This window comes from Musa acuminata, chromosome BXJ3-3 (assembly GCF_036884655.1).
Source record: "Musa acuminata AAA Group cultivar baxijiao chromosome BXJ3-3, Cavendish_Baxijiao_AAA, whole genome shotgun sequence".
NCBI classification, from domain to species: Eukaryota; Viridiplantae; Streptophyta; class Magnoliopsida; order Zingiberales; family Musaceae; genus Musa; species Musa acuminata.
Window position 1 is genome coordinate 39315698 of NC_088351.1, and position 17019 is coordinate 39332716.

Here is a 17019-nt window from a genome sequence, read left to right on the forward strand (position 1 = left end):
AAGATCCTGTCGGAAGCCCGACAGGGCCCAAAAAGGCCCACAACGATGACCCGTAGATTCTTGCTTCGATGTGGTGGCGTTGGCGTGTTTGAAACCCACAGGCTACGGAGAGAAGATAAGGTTCGAAAGCATCGGCTCAAAGGTGGAGACTTGGAAGCACGATCGGCGCGACAGGGTATGTCCTCAAAATCTTTGGTTCCTTTTTCGCTTTTCTATTATCTTGTCTCGCTGCATGAAGGAATGTGATTCGAGCGGGAAGGATACTTGCGTTGTCGACTGTGATTTTAGAAAATTGAGCTGTAGGATTTTTTAGGCTTTGGCGATGGAAGACTGTGCTAAAATTTGTAACTTTGACTTATGCCCTAATTCTTTGTTCCCAAATCTCTAGGAAGATTAAAGATCGTGGTCAAGCAGCGATCAGAACCCCAAATGATAAGAGAGAGTCGGAGGTTATCACTTTGAAGTGAATTTTTGCTGTAAAGACGAAGTCCTAATTTAGTTTTTAGTGAATCTGGCAGTCAAGAACGGAAAATTGTGACGATTACTTACATTCCCTAAGAATGTGAGGCGGTTCTGGTGTCCATCGATGATGAAGTAAATGCAACCCCTTTCCCCCTTTCCTTTGCATCTCCGGTTATAATCGCAAGTAACGATTTGATTTTAGTGTTCTCACAGCGAGAATATAATATTGTCGAATGGGAATTACAACCTGCATATGGTCAAATGTGATCACGAGTCATATTACTGCATTGTTTGTTAAGAAGTGAAACCTGAGAAAATTGGACAAAGGTCAAAAGATGGATTTCCAGGCTCTCAAGGGATGCTTTTGAAGCTGCTAGGTCATATATATCGTGATACAAAAAGCATGAGAAGGTGATATTTTGTAGCTATCTGAGTTTCTAGAAAAAGGGAGCTTGTTGATACTTCAATTTGAGCTTGTCAATGGTTAAAATGTTATCAATGATTGTGGGTGATGAATAGAATTTGAATGGAGAATACAGATAGATGATTATATCTGTAAGATCGTGTATTCCGTTGAATTTTTCTTTACTAATGTTTATGGTTGACAATTTTTCTTTGCTTTAAAATGTTCTCATAAAGTGTTCATGATTGGTGTTCAACGTTATATTTTACCATGTCCTCATTTCCTGCTAAGTGTTATTTTTGCCTGCCACACTAGTAATGTTTTCTTGTAACATGTAGTAGACACCGGGAGAGGGAGCCATTGCTTAGTTACCCAGAAAAAAAACAATGGTGGTTTCTCTTTCCTTGATGCGATTTTCCTATTATTGCTCCTCAGAAGTGATTGAAAGAAAGTCTCGATGCCTCTCTCGTAAGTTATGTTATGAAAACCAAATTTCTAATTTGTGTGCGTGTCAAAACACAGACTCCGTCTTCTTGTGACTTCTTATTCATTTTGTGCAACAGAGCAGACCGACCTCAATCGAAGAGCACTGCCATCTCAGCTTCCCGAGATATTCTGCTTGGAAGGCGGCTTGCTGTGATCAGCAGTGGAGCCTCACTGGTCTTGGTTTCAAGCATGAGTTGTGGCCTCGCTGCATTACCTATCAAGGCAGAAGAAGAGAAGAATCTGGTCGATCAAAAGGATGAGGGCGATGGTGGTGTTTTCGGCACTATCAAGTCCATATTTGACCCCATTGAGAAAACAAAAGCAGGAAAGTTACTGCCAAAGGCCTACCTGAAGTCTGCAAGGGAAGTGGTGAAGACACTTCGAGAGTCATTAGAGGAGGATACAAGAGATGTTTCCAAGTTTAGAAGGACTGCTGATGCCGCAAAGGAGTCAATCAGACAGTACTTGAGCAGTTGGAAGGGACAGCCAGCAGTTGTAGCTGAGGTATATTTGTTTGTACTTTAGCTTGTTGGATGTTTGGAGTAAAATACTCCTTATGTTTAGGAGTGGCATAGTTAACTCGAGCTAAATTTTCAACGCCGACCGATTGTGTTTGAAGTCGTAAAAGAATCAAGAAATCAATTATCAAGCCTTTCATGCTGGTTCATGAGACCACCAACATCGAGATCATATTTACAAGTGATATGGGTTAAGGGATGGATTTCCATATGTTTAATTCAAATCAAAGCATCTTCCTAATTTCCAACTTCTGGCTCATATTTGCTTCTTGTGAACTTCTTTCTACAAGTATCTGGATCATGTCTATATCGTTCTTATCCTATTTACTTTGTTTTACATCTGATCATCATTGGAGCCGTCGAATTGCTGTTTTCTATGATTGGCATTTACCTTTTGTTGTTTCAAAACCTGCTCCTTATGCATCTGTCATCAAATTTCAGGAATCATATGCTGCAATTGAGAAAGCTATAAGATCACTGGCCAGTTTCTACTCAAAAGCAGGGCCCTTTGCCACCATGACAGAAGAGGTTAAAGCAAGTATTCTGAATGACTTGAAGACCGCAGAGGATTGTCTGTAACAAGAACATGGTCATATTTCCAATTCTTCAGCCCAATCAATTTTCCCTGCTCATTGTGTATGCAGTTTCCTTCACTTTAATTGAAATCTTGGCTACTTGATAGTATCATTAGTCATGTCCTTCTGAACATCTTATTCTTCAAAACATTTGCTCATTAGATTCTGTAACAAATACATGATCATTGCTGCTTTATTAGAAAAATGAAAACTGTGCATGATTTAAGACTTTCTCTCTCCTTTTTTTGTTCCCTTACTCTACCAAATGATGGTCTACAGTATCTTTAGTGGCTGTGCCAAGATCTACTTTGACTCAAACACAGCTTTGCCAGTGTCCACCACCACCTCAGTTGAGCAGACATGGAATCCATCATTCTTGTCCTCACTGACAAGGCCGGCAATCTATCACTCTGACCTCCACCACCAGACCCATTAACTTCCATCATTTACACCAATTCTTCCTTGCTCCCTTTCGAGGATCCCTGTAGAACACTATGAACCATGAACGACTTGGAACATCAAAAGAAACAGTTTTAAGAGAGAAAAAGGAACAACATTCCATCTCGAACATAGGATACAATGTGCTGAGAACACTGTATTGGAATCGTATGTACGTATATACGATCGATCTATACGCCACCTCCAACAGAGGAAGGGATAAAGAACAGCATTTAGAGGTACACAGCCCAGCAAAACCATGCTCTCAGGCCTTGTCGACGGCGGGGGTGGAGGCGAGGGCGAGGAGGAGGTCGGCGAAGGCGCTGACGATGTACTTGTGGGCGTGCTTCCGGTTGAGTGCGAGGTAGCAGAGCAGGAGCTCGTGGAGGTGGGCACGGTGGTCCCGGGCGTCCAGGCCCAGCGCCGCCACCATCTCCTCCATCGACCGGCGGAAGTCCCGGTACGGGTCGGGCGAGTAGGTGGGCACGGGGACCCCGGTCCCGGCCCCGACGGCGACCGCCGCGGAGTCCACGATGGAGTTGGACCGGCCCGGGGACGCCGGGAGAAGGCGGCGGGACGCGATGGCGGAGAAGAGGTCGCGCTCCGAGGGGCAGGGGCCGCCGCCGCCGCCATCGCCGTCGTCGGGGGCGTCGCAGGAGGACGTGAAAGAGGAGCCTGCAGCGGCAGCGGCGACGGCGGAGGAGGGAAGAGTCAGGGAGAGCGTCTCGGAGTCTGAGGCGGGGTCATACAGTGAATTAAAGTTCTTAAAGACGACGGGAGAGTCGCACGAGGAAGAGGAGGTGGGGGCATTTTGGGAAGCCGGGAGAGGAGCAGAATGAGAAGCGTGGCGGAAGCCAGAGAAGCACCGATACAGGCTTTCGCCAAACATCTCTCTCTCTCTCTCTCTCTCTCTCTCTCTCTCTGTCTATATCTCGAAACAGAAGGCGAAGAAGATAGCAAAGCGGCGTTTCGCTGTGTAATTTATAGTCCTTACAAATCAATATATAATATGCTAAATAATTAGCATTATGACAACAGTTGTCTGTTTTGTCGTATTAAAAAGGCATCGTGTGTTATTAGCGGGTTAATCAGAGATTCTCTTTAGTTAAACCATTTTAGTTGATAACGGAGGATGGCATCGGTGGTGAGAGACGACGATATCGTTAAAAGCTATGGGTGGCTATTGTGAAAAAGGAGAATAGAGGTGAGAGGTGAGGGCTGTTGTCGGCGTCAACGCGGTTGCCAAGCGATGAAAGGACAGCTCGATATCTCGCCAACACGGATACAGAGTGACATCGCTCGACAATTGCATTAGTGTCGATGCAATTGTAGAGCGGCATCGCTATGCATCTTTGTCGACATCGATACAAATGCCAATCGACCTTTTCGTCACTCTGTATTTGCGTCAACGTCGATGCAGTTGTTAAGTGACGAAATGATAGCTCGACATCTATATTGGCAACCCTTTCGTCACTTAACAATTATGTCTATATCGACACAGATGCATAGCGACTCGTATCTCTCTTCACTGTTTTCCTCATCTACAACAATTACCTGTAGTCCTCGGTGGTGTTGCTATCCACCACCATCAATTGGAACATTGAAATTATTTTTTTACTTATTATTTTTATATTTTCATCAATAAAACCAACGTAAACGGACCTAGATATTTTACTTATCTAATTCAACAAACATATTTCTAAATATTATAACTAATCTCCATCGGATAAATATTTTAGTTAAAAGCCATCAAAGCCTATAGACAAAGTATAAGAAAAGGACCATAATATTTTGGAAAAAAAAAAATTCTATATCACAAATTTGTGATGACAAATATGCTGTGCTGTTTCCAAAGTTGATATGCAAATAATTTTCTTATATGGATTTTGGGTAGCCATCAAAATATGAACGCAATCAACTCCGATTAAAGGCTGTCAAAATCTCATTGAGTTAACAAACAATGATTCCACTTTGAGATTTTGACAGCTTTTAAACTCCATCTATTTGGATTTCCCAAACAGGATTGCTTCATTCTTAGTCCAGCAATTAATCCACCACCTCAATGAGATAGATTGCTTGGATTAGAGAGAGGAGTATATGCAGCAGACATCAATGAGCAGAAACACTTTCCATAAGATGCCACAGCTTACACGAACGATTCACTAAACTTGAGATCTCCAACATGTCATAAACGGACATTATCTAACGCGTACTTTAAGCTGATGACAGTCTTTGGATAAGCTGCTACCGAGGAGCTCTTTCTTAAACACATGCGTGCTACATGACAGTATGATTGGAGGAGGAGACAGGCTTTGGCTCTCAACTTGTTTCGAACGAGTTGTCCTATGTTTGGCATGTGAAGACACCACCAATCTCATATTTTGATGAGTAAGTAGTAGGGATATATAAATGTGATCAACCTTCTCACTTGTAATATTTCTTACACGATTTGCTTTGAAGTTGAAGTCTCATATATGTTGGTTTTTCTCCCCGAGAGAGGAGTGGAAGTTTGATGTCCTTAACATCATCTCCTCAGTACGAAGAATTCTGACATATTTGTTGCGAGGTAAAATATAAGACGGCCAATTACTATCTGTTTAGATGGGATAATTAAGTAGATTGAGAGTGACGAGGAATTCTTACACAAGGAATCTAATAATGTGGGCAAGATCCGTGATTCCCGGTTGGATGTATCCCTATCTCAAGTTTATATCCTTCATGCACAGCTTCGTACGACGAGAGATTCGCCTCCTTTGGCTTCACGTGAACTCCAAATTAAACAACACAGAGAGAGAGAGAGAGAGAGGAGTTGTTCCATTATACAAGTGTCAGCAGTGGCCAAAACGCCGAGGACGAGGCTGTGTCTGCGACTCCCACTGCAACAGTGCGCAGAGAGGCTATGAGAGTTTTGACTGCATGCATCGGGGAGAAAACCAACGGTGGCGTTATCGAAGCTGCTTATTGGTACGTACGTGACTCCATTTCCGAGCTCGTATGCGTCCATCCGTTCATGGGGTGCGGGGCTCCATGGAGTCTCTTCTCTCCCGAAACCTACAGCGGGTGAGAGAGGGAATAAAAATGTCTGCTCTATGGAGTCTGGAATCAGATGGTCCACCTGCTTCTTGCGTCTCATTGGCGAGGCAACACAGGCTGTGCTGCTGCTTGCTTTGATAGGTCTTGATCGGAAGACGATGACAAGCGAGCATCTCTGACTGTAGGATGCGAATTGTGCTGCCCCGTTGATCTCTCCGTATCATCTGAGCTGTGTTCTTGACGATGAAGTCGGTGGTTCCATCGATCCACCACAAGTATAATATGGTGGTTCGCTGCATGCATGCATGCATGTCATCGCCGGAACGTGATCACGAGAATTGAGGCTGTAGATTGCACGGCATGAATCCGATTTTTATTCCACAGCAAAATATATCTTAATTCTCGATCCTGTCTTCTACATGCAACAATCTTGCATTATGTTTTCTTGATCGGTCAACGCGAAGGTCAACATTAGAAAAGCCAGGCCCGATGTCCAGATTGGGCCCGACCAAACGCAAGGTTGAGTGCATCGACCGGTAGGAGGCAACAATGCCGCAACAAAAGTTCTCGGAGACCAAAGGTCAGCTATGGCACGGTGATCAAAGCGACGCCATTAACGTAGTACTTGAGAGCTTTTATTCCACTGCGAGACGCAGAAAAGAAGGAAAGTGATCGAGCGGTGTCAACGTTGTTGGTTAAGCCTTGCCGCCGCGACCATGGAAGCGCCAACCCCACCCGGATACGTTAGCAGGTCGGGGTTGTTCCGCATCTCGGCCGCCAACACCCTCTCCGCGTCCCGCCTCGTCGCTACTTTGTCCACCGGCAGCCTTATCGCCGCGTCCTGACGCCGAGTATAGCGACGTACGTATCTACGTCAAAGACCGTCGGCGGGTGCATGCAGTTTAAGTCTTGTGGATAGTCGTTACCTTGACAACTTGGCCGAGCCTGGTTTTGTCGTCGTTGCGATCCCTCGAGGCGTTGGCCGCGGCAGCCGCCTGCGCAGCTGCGGCGACACCGCCCGGCATGACTGCGTTCACGCCCGTGGCGGTCGCCTCGGCAGCTTGGATCGCGGCGGCGTCGCTCGCCTCGACCGTCTTGTCGCCGGCGGTCGTGGCAGTCGCCTCCAGTGCCTCCCCGATCGTTACCTTGTCCGTCCACATCGCCACGGCGCATCCACCGGCACCCTGGTCGTCACCTCCCTCTCCTCTGTAGATCACATACTGGCCCACTGCCTGTTGCCACCAAAAGTATAGACGAAGGACACGACTTCCGGACGCGATCCGCCATTACGCATGCGTACGATTACTTTCTTCACACGTACCTGGCCGGCGACGAATTTGGTCACGAGGCGTTGGCCGGGGCTGCCGGGGATGTCGGTCTGGGTGACGGACACGTCCTGCAGTCCGGGGGCATTGCTCACGACGCCACGCTGTTTGTTCCGCGTGGCAGCCGACTCCATGCCGGAAGCGGGGCCGTCGTTGGGGGTCCGCCCCAGCACCCTGTTCTCGGCCGACGGCATCATGTCCGCGGCCCTCGGGGTGATGGCTTCGCCGGCGTGGCCTCCGGCAACCGGTAACACGTCGCCGCATCTTGTCGGCCGCTCCTGGCTCTGACCAGGCCGCCTGGGTTGGTTCTGACTCATCCTATTTGGACGTAGGAGAGGCTTAGACTTGGCGCGGGATTGGAAAGGGATTGCCATGACAAGATTATATAGACGAAGTTGGCATCCGTGGAAGGGTGTTTCGGTGTGACACGTCGCCAAGTTTGAACGTGAATGTGGGGTCGGATCGATCCGCAAATCTTGGCGGTTGATCCGGTCATCGATGGAGTCGGGAATAGCAAGCAGATGGCCGAATGTGATCCTGACTCCATCCAACCTGATTGCGTGGAAAAAGGGACGGATCCTGATGGAATCAGGTTCAGCCCGACTCAGACACCAACAACACACACTGCACTCTCAAGCTAAAGAGGCAAAAGACCAATTACATACATTAGCAATACAACCATCATGAAATAGGAAAGACGAGGTTATGATAGTTGAATTCTCATTAGATAAATTTGCAGGATACAAAAAAAAATCCAATTGTTATGGCAACTTGTACCAACTTCCTCACCCTATCCCTCATCTACGCCTGCTTGCAGGACGCTCGTGGCCGTGAGCACGTTCCCTACCACCGCGTTCATGAGGCTCGCGCTCCCGGGAGCGTTTCGATGGCCGGGGAGCCACCTCCTCCCGGTCCGCCTTCGCCGCCTCCCTCCTCGACGAAGACGAAGGTCTCCGCTTGAAGTGGTACTCCTCCCCGCTCGACTCGTGATCGTACCCGCTGCCTCCCTTCCTCGTGCTCGTCGATGAGCTCTTCCCGCCCTTGGGCTCGTCGCGGTGCCCCTCTGGCCCGGTCTTGTGGCTCGTCGGTTCCTTCAGTCCGTTCCTCGGTGGGAGCTCCGACGAGGAGGGCTTCTTCTTCTTGCTGGCCCCCTCGCCGGGGCCCGGGAAGCTGATGCGGGAGAAGACGCTGGCCTTATGCTTCCGCTCAGCGTCGGAGAGCGGCTCGTCGTGGTCCGCGGCCTTCCTCTGTCGGGGCCGCGGTGGCGAGTGCCGAGGGGGGTCGCGGGGCGGTCCATGGCGGTCCACGCTTGCTGTCTTCTCAGACCGGTCCCGCTCCCGATGGCGGTCCGACCGGTCGGACTGGGACGTTGCGGTCTGCAGTCAAAGGGGGGAAACGCAAATTGTTATGATAAAGGAGAAAGGTCAGTGCAAATAGTACCAGTAACGTGGGAAAGCCACGGAAGGCCAAATACGAGAGCCGCACTATGTATGACGACGCTCAACTTCATCCCCCCCTCCTAGTCCATACGAGTTAAGAAATGGGTTCAAGTGGACCCGAAGCCACCGCCAATTTTGACTCGGAAGGGTCAATCATGGTCAAATTGACAAGATCATCTTTCTCTCCTTGGAATCGTTGATACGGACGACACCTCGTGTCATCTGAGGATTAAACTATTGAGGTGCCGCCAAAGCATCGAGAAGAAGATTTGGGTGGGGCATGAGAAAGAGATTAAAAGGAAAGAAAGTACAAAATTGAGTTGATAAAAGCACGTCCAAGTGCTCTCAGAGACGACGATGGTTCACGGACTCTGCCTGCAACAGGAGGACAACGAATCGAACTGGCTCGGGTCCGACCATGGGTTCGAAACAGCAGCATCAGTGTTGAAACGGATCCAATCACATCTACTGGGAGAAGGATTAATACTTGAAGCGCACCCCATAAAACGACTAAGGAAGGCTCTGATGGAGCTCATTTGCTGCTAACTACTACGCTTAGGAGGAGTTAGCAAATGAATTAACAGAAAGAGACATACAGGCTTTGGTCTCATGGAAGAAGAAGAAGCATCATTCATGCTGCTCGATTCCCTTCTTGCGTCCCTATCCTTGGACTGCGCCCTCTCCCTGCGTCCATTCAACAATGAACTTTCAGTAATCAAAAGCTAACCACTAGCAAAAAGAATCCTGCTATTTCATCTGCAGGAGCTATAATTCTGCATGGTGCAAAACATCAATTAAGATTTTCCAAACTCATGGCTACATCACACGGTAATGAAAACATGCCACATATATTGCAGCATATTCATGATCCCAAAGAAGAACTTGCTAAGTTCACAGCTATCCTGTAATATATTTTGTTAAATTCGCCAAACCAGAACCTAGGAGGCCATAAAAGACTAAGATTTCTAACCATCTTAGCAAAGGGAGAAATGCCAAACAAGAAGCAACCAATTACCTTTCACGAAGTCGCTCCATCTCACGCTTGCGTCTTAGATCGGCGGCTTTCCTAGCCCCATAGTCATCTCTGCTCATGCCGGAAGGCCCCTGATTCTGATTCATGCCCATACTACCCATGTTCAACTCCGATAAATCCCTGAAGAAGACACAAACTTTTGTCAACATATGCATTTATATGCTACTAACAAACAAAAATACAATGTCCCACAAATTTATTGATTTTATAAACAAATGAATTCCATGATAGAAGCAAACAAAAACAAAAATAAACTATCAAATCAACAAAAGACAATGACAAGGGAAACAACAAATCACAGAAAACCATGCGTCATTCCTAGTCTGAACCTCAAAACATAATACTTGATCACAACAACTAAATCAGGATAAAACAGCTAATTGTTTCATTAGGCTGTTAACTACCTATCCAATGCATACCTTGGAACTGCTGGCATCATAAAACCTTGCGCCACAAATGGATCTTGTGGAAAAATTCCCCCACCGTAAGGAATATCAAAGGGCCCTGGCGTATAACCCATAAACGGCATTGCGCCGCCGAAAGGAACCATGTAGCCATCAACTCCCATAGGCATTCCACCAGACCAGTGTGGATTGTAGCCAGGAGGAGGCAAAGGCATCCCATAATTTTCAGCTCCAAGATCCTGGTAGGATCTCCATTGCATATCAGCAGCTGCAATTTAGAGGGAAGCAGGAGAAGGGCAAAAGCATTTAGTAATGTTTGATTTACTTTATAGAAACTAATAATCCGAAACTCCATTTCTTTCGGAGCTATCACTCTAAAGTGACTGCAACTTGCAGTAGATTACTAAACTGAATGAATCTTAATGCAATAAACGAACCAGTGCCAGGGAGACGTGCCTTTTTCTTCTTCTTTTTCTTTCCTGGAAAAAATGTTAATAGAAAATTGTTATAAGAAAGAAATAATAAAACAAAGAATGCATCAAAATAAGAATCTCTTCTTCTTTTTCTGTCCTGGAAAAAATGTTAATAGAAAAATGCCATAAAATAGAAATAATAAAACAAAGAATGCATCAAAATAAGAATCATTCTCCTAGACAAAGCTCAGCGCTCCTCCTGATATCTGCAAATTATATTATTACATGGAATCATGAACCAGAGACTATAACTAAAAAAATAAACTTTCACTATCATATACTCCTATATCATTTTCTATCACATACATAGAAATAGAGTAATTCAACCTTTTACAGCTGAAAAGAATACCCACAACTTTGATGTATTCTCTCCTCACCTCAATAGGCAAGTGGCATAACGAATGTGACAACACACACACGAATTTCTTACCTTGCTCTCCAGCAAGTTGCTTTTCTTGAGCATCTTCAGGCACTGGAGCACTCTCAAATGACTTTGGTCCCTTCATACTCAAAGATTCAGGCACGTCTTCAGATGCAGGAGTATTTATAATGGCTTTCTTATCCGAAGAATTCATATCATTGTTTGTAGCCTTTACTTCACTTGCAACTTCACCTTCCTTCATATGAGAAGATTGCTCCACGGTGTGCTGCATAGGTTCATCTTTGGAAGCAACAGAATAAGTAGGAGAGGGAACTTTTGGCTGTAAAGGACGAGCTGATTCCATATCTGAGAAGGCAAATCTCCTCTCATCAAAAGAACAAACAAACTCAGAGCATGATTCCCAAAAAAGAATTCATTCATACCTTGGACCTGTACCAGGCTTCCAGCATTTTCGGTGCTACTAGTCGTTGATTCCAATATCCGACTGATTGTTTCTCTGAGAGTTTTATTTGGAAGAAGGTCATCCGCCAATATATTTGTAGCCCCACATATACACATCAGCTTTGTAATTATGTAGTCTCTAATGCCTGACATTGAAATAAAAAACCAGCTAAATGGCACGAGCAGTGAATGAGGAGAAAAAGGAACTTAATGAAAATTGTTACTATATCATCTACCATAAATTTTAGCAAATTGAAAATCGAACACAATAAACTACAATATTGACTGAAAACTGTCTACCAAGAATTGTAGCACAGAAATCAACATGCAAGGACTATGAAACTTACATTTGTCACAGAAACTCCGGAAACAACACTTGCTAGTTAACACAGCATCTTTCATCACCTCTTTACATAATGGGCAACGCAATTCTGGTGGAAGATCACTGACAGGACGAGTGGTAGGTAAACCCTCAATTTCTTTTTCAAATGCAGCCCTGCATAAAATAGCAAATATCATAAAATAATTCTACAATATATTTGTTCAACAAAAATTGCAAAAATAATTTATAAGCTTACTCGTTTGGCTTCAGAACAGCAGCTGCACCACTTGGCAACGCATAGGAGCCATCAGGAGTTGCCATCAACATTGATTTAGGAATTCCAGTTGGAGGTTTCACCCTTTTGATGTCATAGTTAGGGTCTCCATTCGTAGGGCAGTGCTGGATAAAGTGGCCTAAAAAAGAATGTTCACGACATCAGCTTTGAATTGTATTTAGAAATATGCAAGAGGTCACTTGTGAGACAACAGATCTGTGTTATACCAGGCACTTTGCATCTATGACAGACATAGCCTGCTGGGGGTGTCTTACGTTCAAGCATGCCTCGGCCTTCATTTTGCCAGAAAGAATAAATTTCAGGACCCAAGATAATGCAACAAAATGAAGATATAAGTTCACATGCAGTAATTACAATAAACTAAAGTGTCTTCTTTATTGCAAATGTGGTATGTCAGAGAAGATATTAAGAGTATTTCATACATCACAGACTGACCCCCAATTCAAAAGCATATGCATTCTGGAACTAGTAATCAAACCAAACGCTCTTTCAAAGTTAAAAAAGGAATGACAAGCAAAGAGTTACCAAAACCACGACCACCCATCATCCTGCTGCCGCTTCCCCTTCCGAAACCTCTTCCAGAACCATAACCTTCTTGCGTTTGACTACAAAAGCATACCAACTCACTCAAAACACTAACTTATGAAGTACTCATTGCTAGATGACAGAGAAGATGTAATTGAAACTCTATTCTCCTCTGTCCTAATGTATATTGTTCTTTTGCCCCATAACTATTGTTAAAGCAAAAAAAAAAAAGGATGCAGCGTATAGGCCTCACCGATTCCAGTCAAGGGCAGGCGTATCAATTAGAGCCTTAATCTTGCTATCCTCGTCGACCATGTTAGCAGGAGAAACATCTAAAACAGGATTACTCGCCTGAGCAGGATTAACTTCAGGAACGGCATACAAATCATTCCCAAACTCATCCCATTCATATTCTTCAGGCTGCAAAATTCAGTAAAAGTGTCATAATCTACCTTGTGATGCCAGAACTTAAAATGGGTCTGCCTGACATCCTCCCATCAACCATGTGAAATAAAATATACTAATTGTAGCCGATAGGTTAAAAAGATGGAACAAAGTGTCCACATAAACCCGCCGGGCAACGACATGCAGAAGTAGTCAATCTTACATATTTGGTTGTAGATGAATCACCAACCAACATGCTGCTCGATGGTGGAAGATCTTCCACCTTATCCTCAACAACTTTTGTCCTGCAGATTAATAATAGACTTTCTATCTCAGATTCGCACACAGAAAGATGCCTGTTAGTCTTAAAGACTTCATATAAGGCTTCATCCAGAGAAACTTTAAATTTCTAGTATCATTACATCATTGTCACCAGAAAATTTTTCGGATACATTGTATAATAGACGCTAAGATAACAGGCTATTAAATGTTCAAGATTCAAGGTCCAAGATAGTACTCGTCTATTCCGGTAACAATAGGCTTCCGTGGCCGCCCTGGGACCCGACGAATCAAAACCGATGTGTTTTTGGGTATCATAGCTCCTTCGTCTACATATTCTGAAAATGAAAAAGGGAGGAACAGAGGCTATAAAATTTATTCAAGAGATATTAGTTTAACCCTAATTCACCCAGCAACCCCAGAGAATTTATTAACAGATAAACCAATACCGGACACAGACCCACAGATCATGCACCCTTACTACCAAAACATCAATGTTTCTTAAATGAAGATAGCATAACTTTTCCTACTTTATTAGATGCTAATATTCTGAATAAAAGGAATTCCTAGTAACCCGGATTACTACTCTAGAAAAAGAACCAACCTTCATTATTCTGTGCATTAGAGATCATGAGGTCGAAATCCGTGCCCTTTCCAAATAGCTTGATTTCAAAAATTCTTTCTTTCAAATTGGCAAGAGATATGAATTGCCCCTCAATGGGAATAGAATCATAATCTTTGGCACTTTTAAACTTATAATACACAGCCATTATTCTTCACTCTTGTTTTCTCTCTGGTCCAATTTCAAGCAAGATAAACCACAAACAACAGAACTGTTGCCCTAAAAACGAGCCGCAAAGTTATAAAGGCCAAAGAGATAAAATCAGGTCTGATATTGAGCCAGAACAACAGAAATTATAAACTTGTATACAGATGATCTATCTCCTCCCTAATGACTCGGTTGAAGGCCACGCCCTGTTGCTGAATCAAGATACCAATTCCGCAAGCGGGAGCAGGAAAAGACCAAATAATAGCTTCAGGACAACTCCTTTCTTGATCGATCGGGTGGAAGCGCAGTTGAAGCAGCAAAGACCAACGATCGGCAACAAGACGCCCTCAAGAAGTCGATATCGAGGCTCCGCGACGCGCAATTTCGACCGGCCGCTGCAGGGAGACAAGCCTCGTCGAGCGAAAGCCTCTTCGCCCAAAGGGGGTTACCGCTCACCAGAATCTCGCAACGACGGAAGGCGCCCGCCCAGAAGCCGATCGGACCAAAGCTCGACTACCGATCGGAGACAACGATAGAGGCGAGCTTCCCAGTCGGCGCACGGAGACGAATCTCTCGCAACGACGAAAGGATCCCAGGCACGGTTCGGCCCAAATCTCGAATAAAGAAAGAGGCGACCGTCCCGGACTGGAATTCTCCCAAATCGAGCGGCGAGGAAACCCTATATCGAACAGCAGAGGGACGCGAAGAAATCGGTCGTGGTGGGTAGATCCGAAGCCGGGAATCGGTTGGAGATGTGGGAGGACGAGGGCGGCGACAGGGTTCGGTATAGATTTAGGGTTTCTTGATGGCTGATTTGGGGTTCGGCGACGGAGGAGCGAATGGAAGGGGAAGGGTGGGAAGCAACACCTTTCTTCCGCCAAGGAAGGGGGGGCGAAAAAGGAAACCGCGTGCGAAGGATCGGACCGGAGGGAAGTATATATAGACAGAGGGCGGCGAGCACCGCCTAATCCACACACAGTGGTTGGGTCGGCTGAGGGCTAATTGGACCCATCGAGCCTCGTATTCCTATTTGGGCTTCGAGATAAGCCGAGTCGAAGATTTCATTAGGGATTGGCACTGCAGTTGGCTAAGCTAATGTAGTGAACATGCATGGTTGATGGGAGAACATTGTTTTGTGGTCAAAACCATGTCTGAGAGAGCACACGATTCAGCATCTCATAACAGATGAGAGACGGGGATGAAGAAAGCAGGAGGACGATTACAATGCACTCGCTATGTTGGGGATGTCATCTCTTCCTCCTCTCCGCGGAGAAGGCGGCTCAGAGACTGCTGCAGTCCCAGATTTGTGACCTTCTTCCACACCCTCAGTCTCAGCAGCTCCCGTGCTGCTGGGATCAATCCTGGCCCCTCCAACACGGCATTCCTCTCGTACTCCAAGACCCATGTGTTGGCATCCAGATGCAGTGCGGCTGATCTCCATTTCTCGTACCTCCATGAGCTGCTGTTGCTTGTTCTCATGGTGGATAGCAGCTTACCATCGTCTGGCCACTGATCATAGGCTCACATCAATTTAGTAGACGCGAAGGTTGAGGACGTGAAGAAAGGCCTAAGAAGATGAGACTCGGTACCTCTGTGATCTTGCCCGAAAGAATGGTTATCGATCGAGGAGAAGCTCCGGATGCGAGTAGACCTGTAGTCCTCAGGGGACTTCCCCAAACGCTCACTTTCTCTGCCATCGATTTGTAGATCACACACCTCCACTGGAACAGGAAGTGGCCGCCCTGCAACTAAAATTCGAATGGGTAGAAGATGAGGATTTCTTGCTACGGCGTCCGGATGAGAAGAAGAGATTCGAGAGAGAAAAGATGCGAACTTGATTCATTTCCCAATAAGAATCGGTGGAGCTGCAATTTGAAACCCTCCCGCCGACCAGATTCTCCACCTGCTGCTGCAAAAGCTCCAATCTTCCCTTCAGATCATGCCCAAGAACTCGAGATTTCTCGCCTGCCTGCGCCACCGCCTCTGGCGTCATCTTAGGGCTGAAACTTTTCAAAACCACCGCCGAGAAGCCGGAATCCGCCGCCCACAGCGAGAACAAGCCCACGAGAAACCTAATTACCGGATATCCAAGGCTCCGAGATCTCTGCTTCTTGACGGTCACTCTCTTCTCCGCCGGCCTAGATCTCGGCGAGGGCCGAATGGGCGGGGTTGGGGGAGGGGTTACGGCGAGGGCGGGCCTTGGGAGCGGAGGAGGGCTGTCGGTGAGGAACGGCACCGGTGACGCCGCCGCCCTCGCCTTGGGCTTTGACGACAGGGAGGGGACGAGGTCGCGGGTGGCGTGGATGCTGGCGAGGCAGATGTCGCAGTGGCAATTGGTGTCCTTTCGGCACCCGGGGAAGTAGCAGCTGTCGCCGCCGCCACGGGCCTCCGAGCGATCTCCGGAGGCGGCGGAGGAAGACCGGGTTCTCGACGACGCGGTGGTCGGGGTGAGCGCCACCACAGTCTTCATCATTCCTCTCTCCCTTTTCCCCGACTCGTCGATTTCGGATGGATTTCTCCTTTTATTGGAGTTGAGAGGGGGAGGAGAAAGGGTGTCAATGTTCAAAATTTAAATTTTCTAACGGCTATATAGCATGAAGTTGAAATTATTTAGAAGATATTTTTTCCCAAAGATTAAAAGCTAATATTACTTCAAAATAAGTCTACATAAATCCCCCCTAAGAAAAAATACAGCAGCGTAATTAGTGGGTTTTTTTAGAAAATATTTATATTTTAAATATTTTTCAATCAATATTCTTATTGTTTTTGAATTTTTTAAACAGTATTTATAATTTAAAAAATATTCAAACCACCCCTTCAAAATTTGTCTGTTTGTTATAATTTTTTATCTGTCTTTTTGTATAAATCTAAAAATATGATATTATAATAATCTATAAACAATGATAATCAATGTGACACTCATTTATAATGTTTTCAATACATCAACAAAATATCATAAACATCATTGAAAAATACTGTAGACAAGCTAAATAAAAATATTGAAGCACTTAAAAACTAGTAAAAAATATATGA

At 45.5% G+C, this 17019-nt stretch overlaps 5 protein-coding genes across 11 annotated transcripts; 1 reads left to right on the forward strand and 4 right to left on the reverse strand.

The window, feature by feature from the left end:
- Positions 1–62: 62 nt before the first annotated feature.
- LOC135632369 (photosystem II D1 precursor processing protein PSB27-H2, chloroplastic-like) lies at positions 63–2672 on the forward strand. 7 transcript variants are annotated; one of them, XM_065140890.1, is made up of 5 exons: positions 161–175; positions 389–873; positions 1207–1333; positions 1434–1855; positions 2311–2672. In XM_065140890.1, exons 3-5 carry the CDS (start codon positions 1252–1254, stop codon positions 2446–2448), a joined length of 642 nt encoding a protein of 213 aa, XP_064996962.1. In that variant the 5' UTR covers positions 161–175; positions 389–873; positions 1207–1251; the 3' UTR covers positions 2449–2672. The 7 variants fall into 7 exon arrangements, with proteins under 7 accessions (XP_064996959.1, XP_064996961.1, XP_064996964.1 ...); XM_065140891.1 differs by lacking the exon at positions 161–175 and having other exon boundaries at positions 204–594; positions 676–873; XM_065140887.1 differs by lacking the exon at positions 389–873 and having other exon boundaries at positions 63–175.
- Positions 2673–2809: 137 nt separating this feature from the next.
- LOC103980055 (transcription repressor OFP12) lies at positions 2810–3818 on the reverse strand. Its single transcript, XM_009396339.3, has one exon. It carries the CDS (start codon positions 3769–3771, stop codon positions 3148–3150), a length of 624 nt encoding a protein of 207 aa, XP_009394614.2. The 5' UTR covers positions 3772–3818; the 3' UTR covers positions 2810–3147.
- Positions 3819–6465: 2647 nt separating this feature from the next.
- LOC135633229 (late embryogenesis abundant protein D-34-like) lies at positions 6466–7608 on the reverse strand. The gene is made up of 3 exons (XM_065142442.1): positions 7237–7608; positions 6842–7147; positions 6466–6756 (listed from the first exon to the last, which is right to left on the reverse strand). The coding sequence occupies exons 1-3, from the start codon at positions 7555–7557 to the stop codon at positions 6598–6600; spliced, it is 786 nt and encodes a 261-aa protein (XP_064998514.1). The 5' UTR covers positions 7558–7608; the 3' UTR covers positions 6466–6597.
- A 316-nt stretch (positions 7609–7924) lies between these two features.
- On the reverse strand, positions 7925–14911 carry LOC103979774 (E3 ubiquitin ligase PQT3-like). The gene is made up of 15 exons (XM_009395981.3): positions 13822–14911; positions 13456–13555; positions 13162–13243; positions 12808–12974; positions 12555–12634; positions 12236–12301; positions 11991–12147; positions 11760–11908; positions 11394–11558; positions 11020–11316; positions 10554–10595; positions 10132–10384; positions 9695–9832; positions 9276–9363; positions 7925–8616 (listed from the first exon to the last, which is right to left on the reverse strand). Exons 1-15 carry the CDS (start codon positions 13985–13987, stop codon positions 8038–8040), a joined length of 2529 nt encoding a protein of 842 aa, XP_009394256.2. The 5' UTR covers positions 13988–14911; the 3' UTR covers positions 7925–8037.
- Positions 14094–16494, reverse strand: LOC135633709 (uncharacterized). The gene is made up of 3 exons (XM_065143541.1): positions 15821–16494; positions 15576–15734; positions 14094–15495 (listed from the first exon to the last, which is right to left on the reverse strand). The coding sequence occupies exons 1-3, from the start codon at positions 16457–16459 to the stop codon at positions 15220–15222; spliced, it is 1074 nt and encodes a 357-aa protein (XP_064999613.1). The 5' UTR covers positions 16460–16494; the 3' UTR covers positions 14094–15219.
- Positions 16495–17019: the final 525 nt, after the last annotated feature.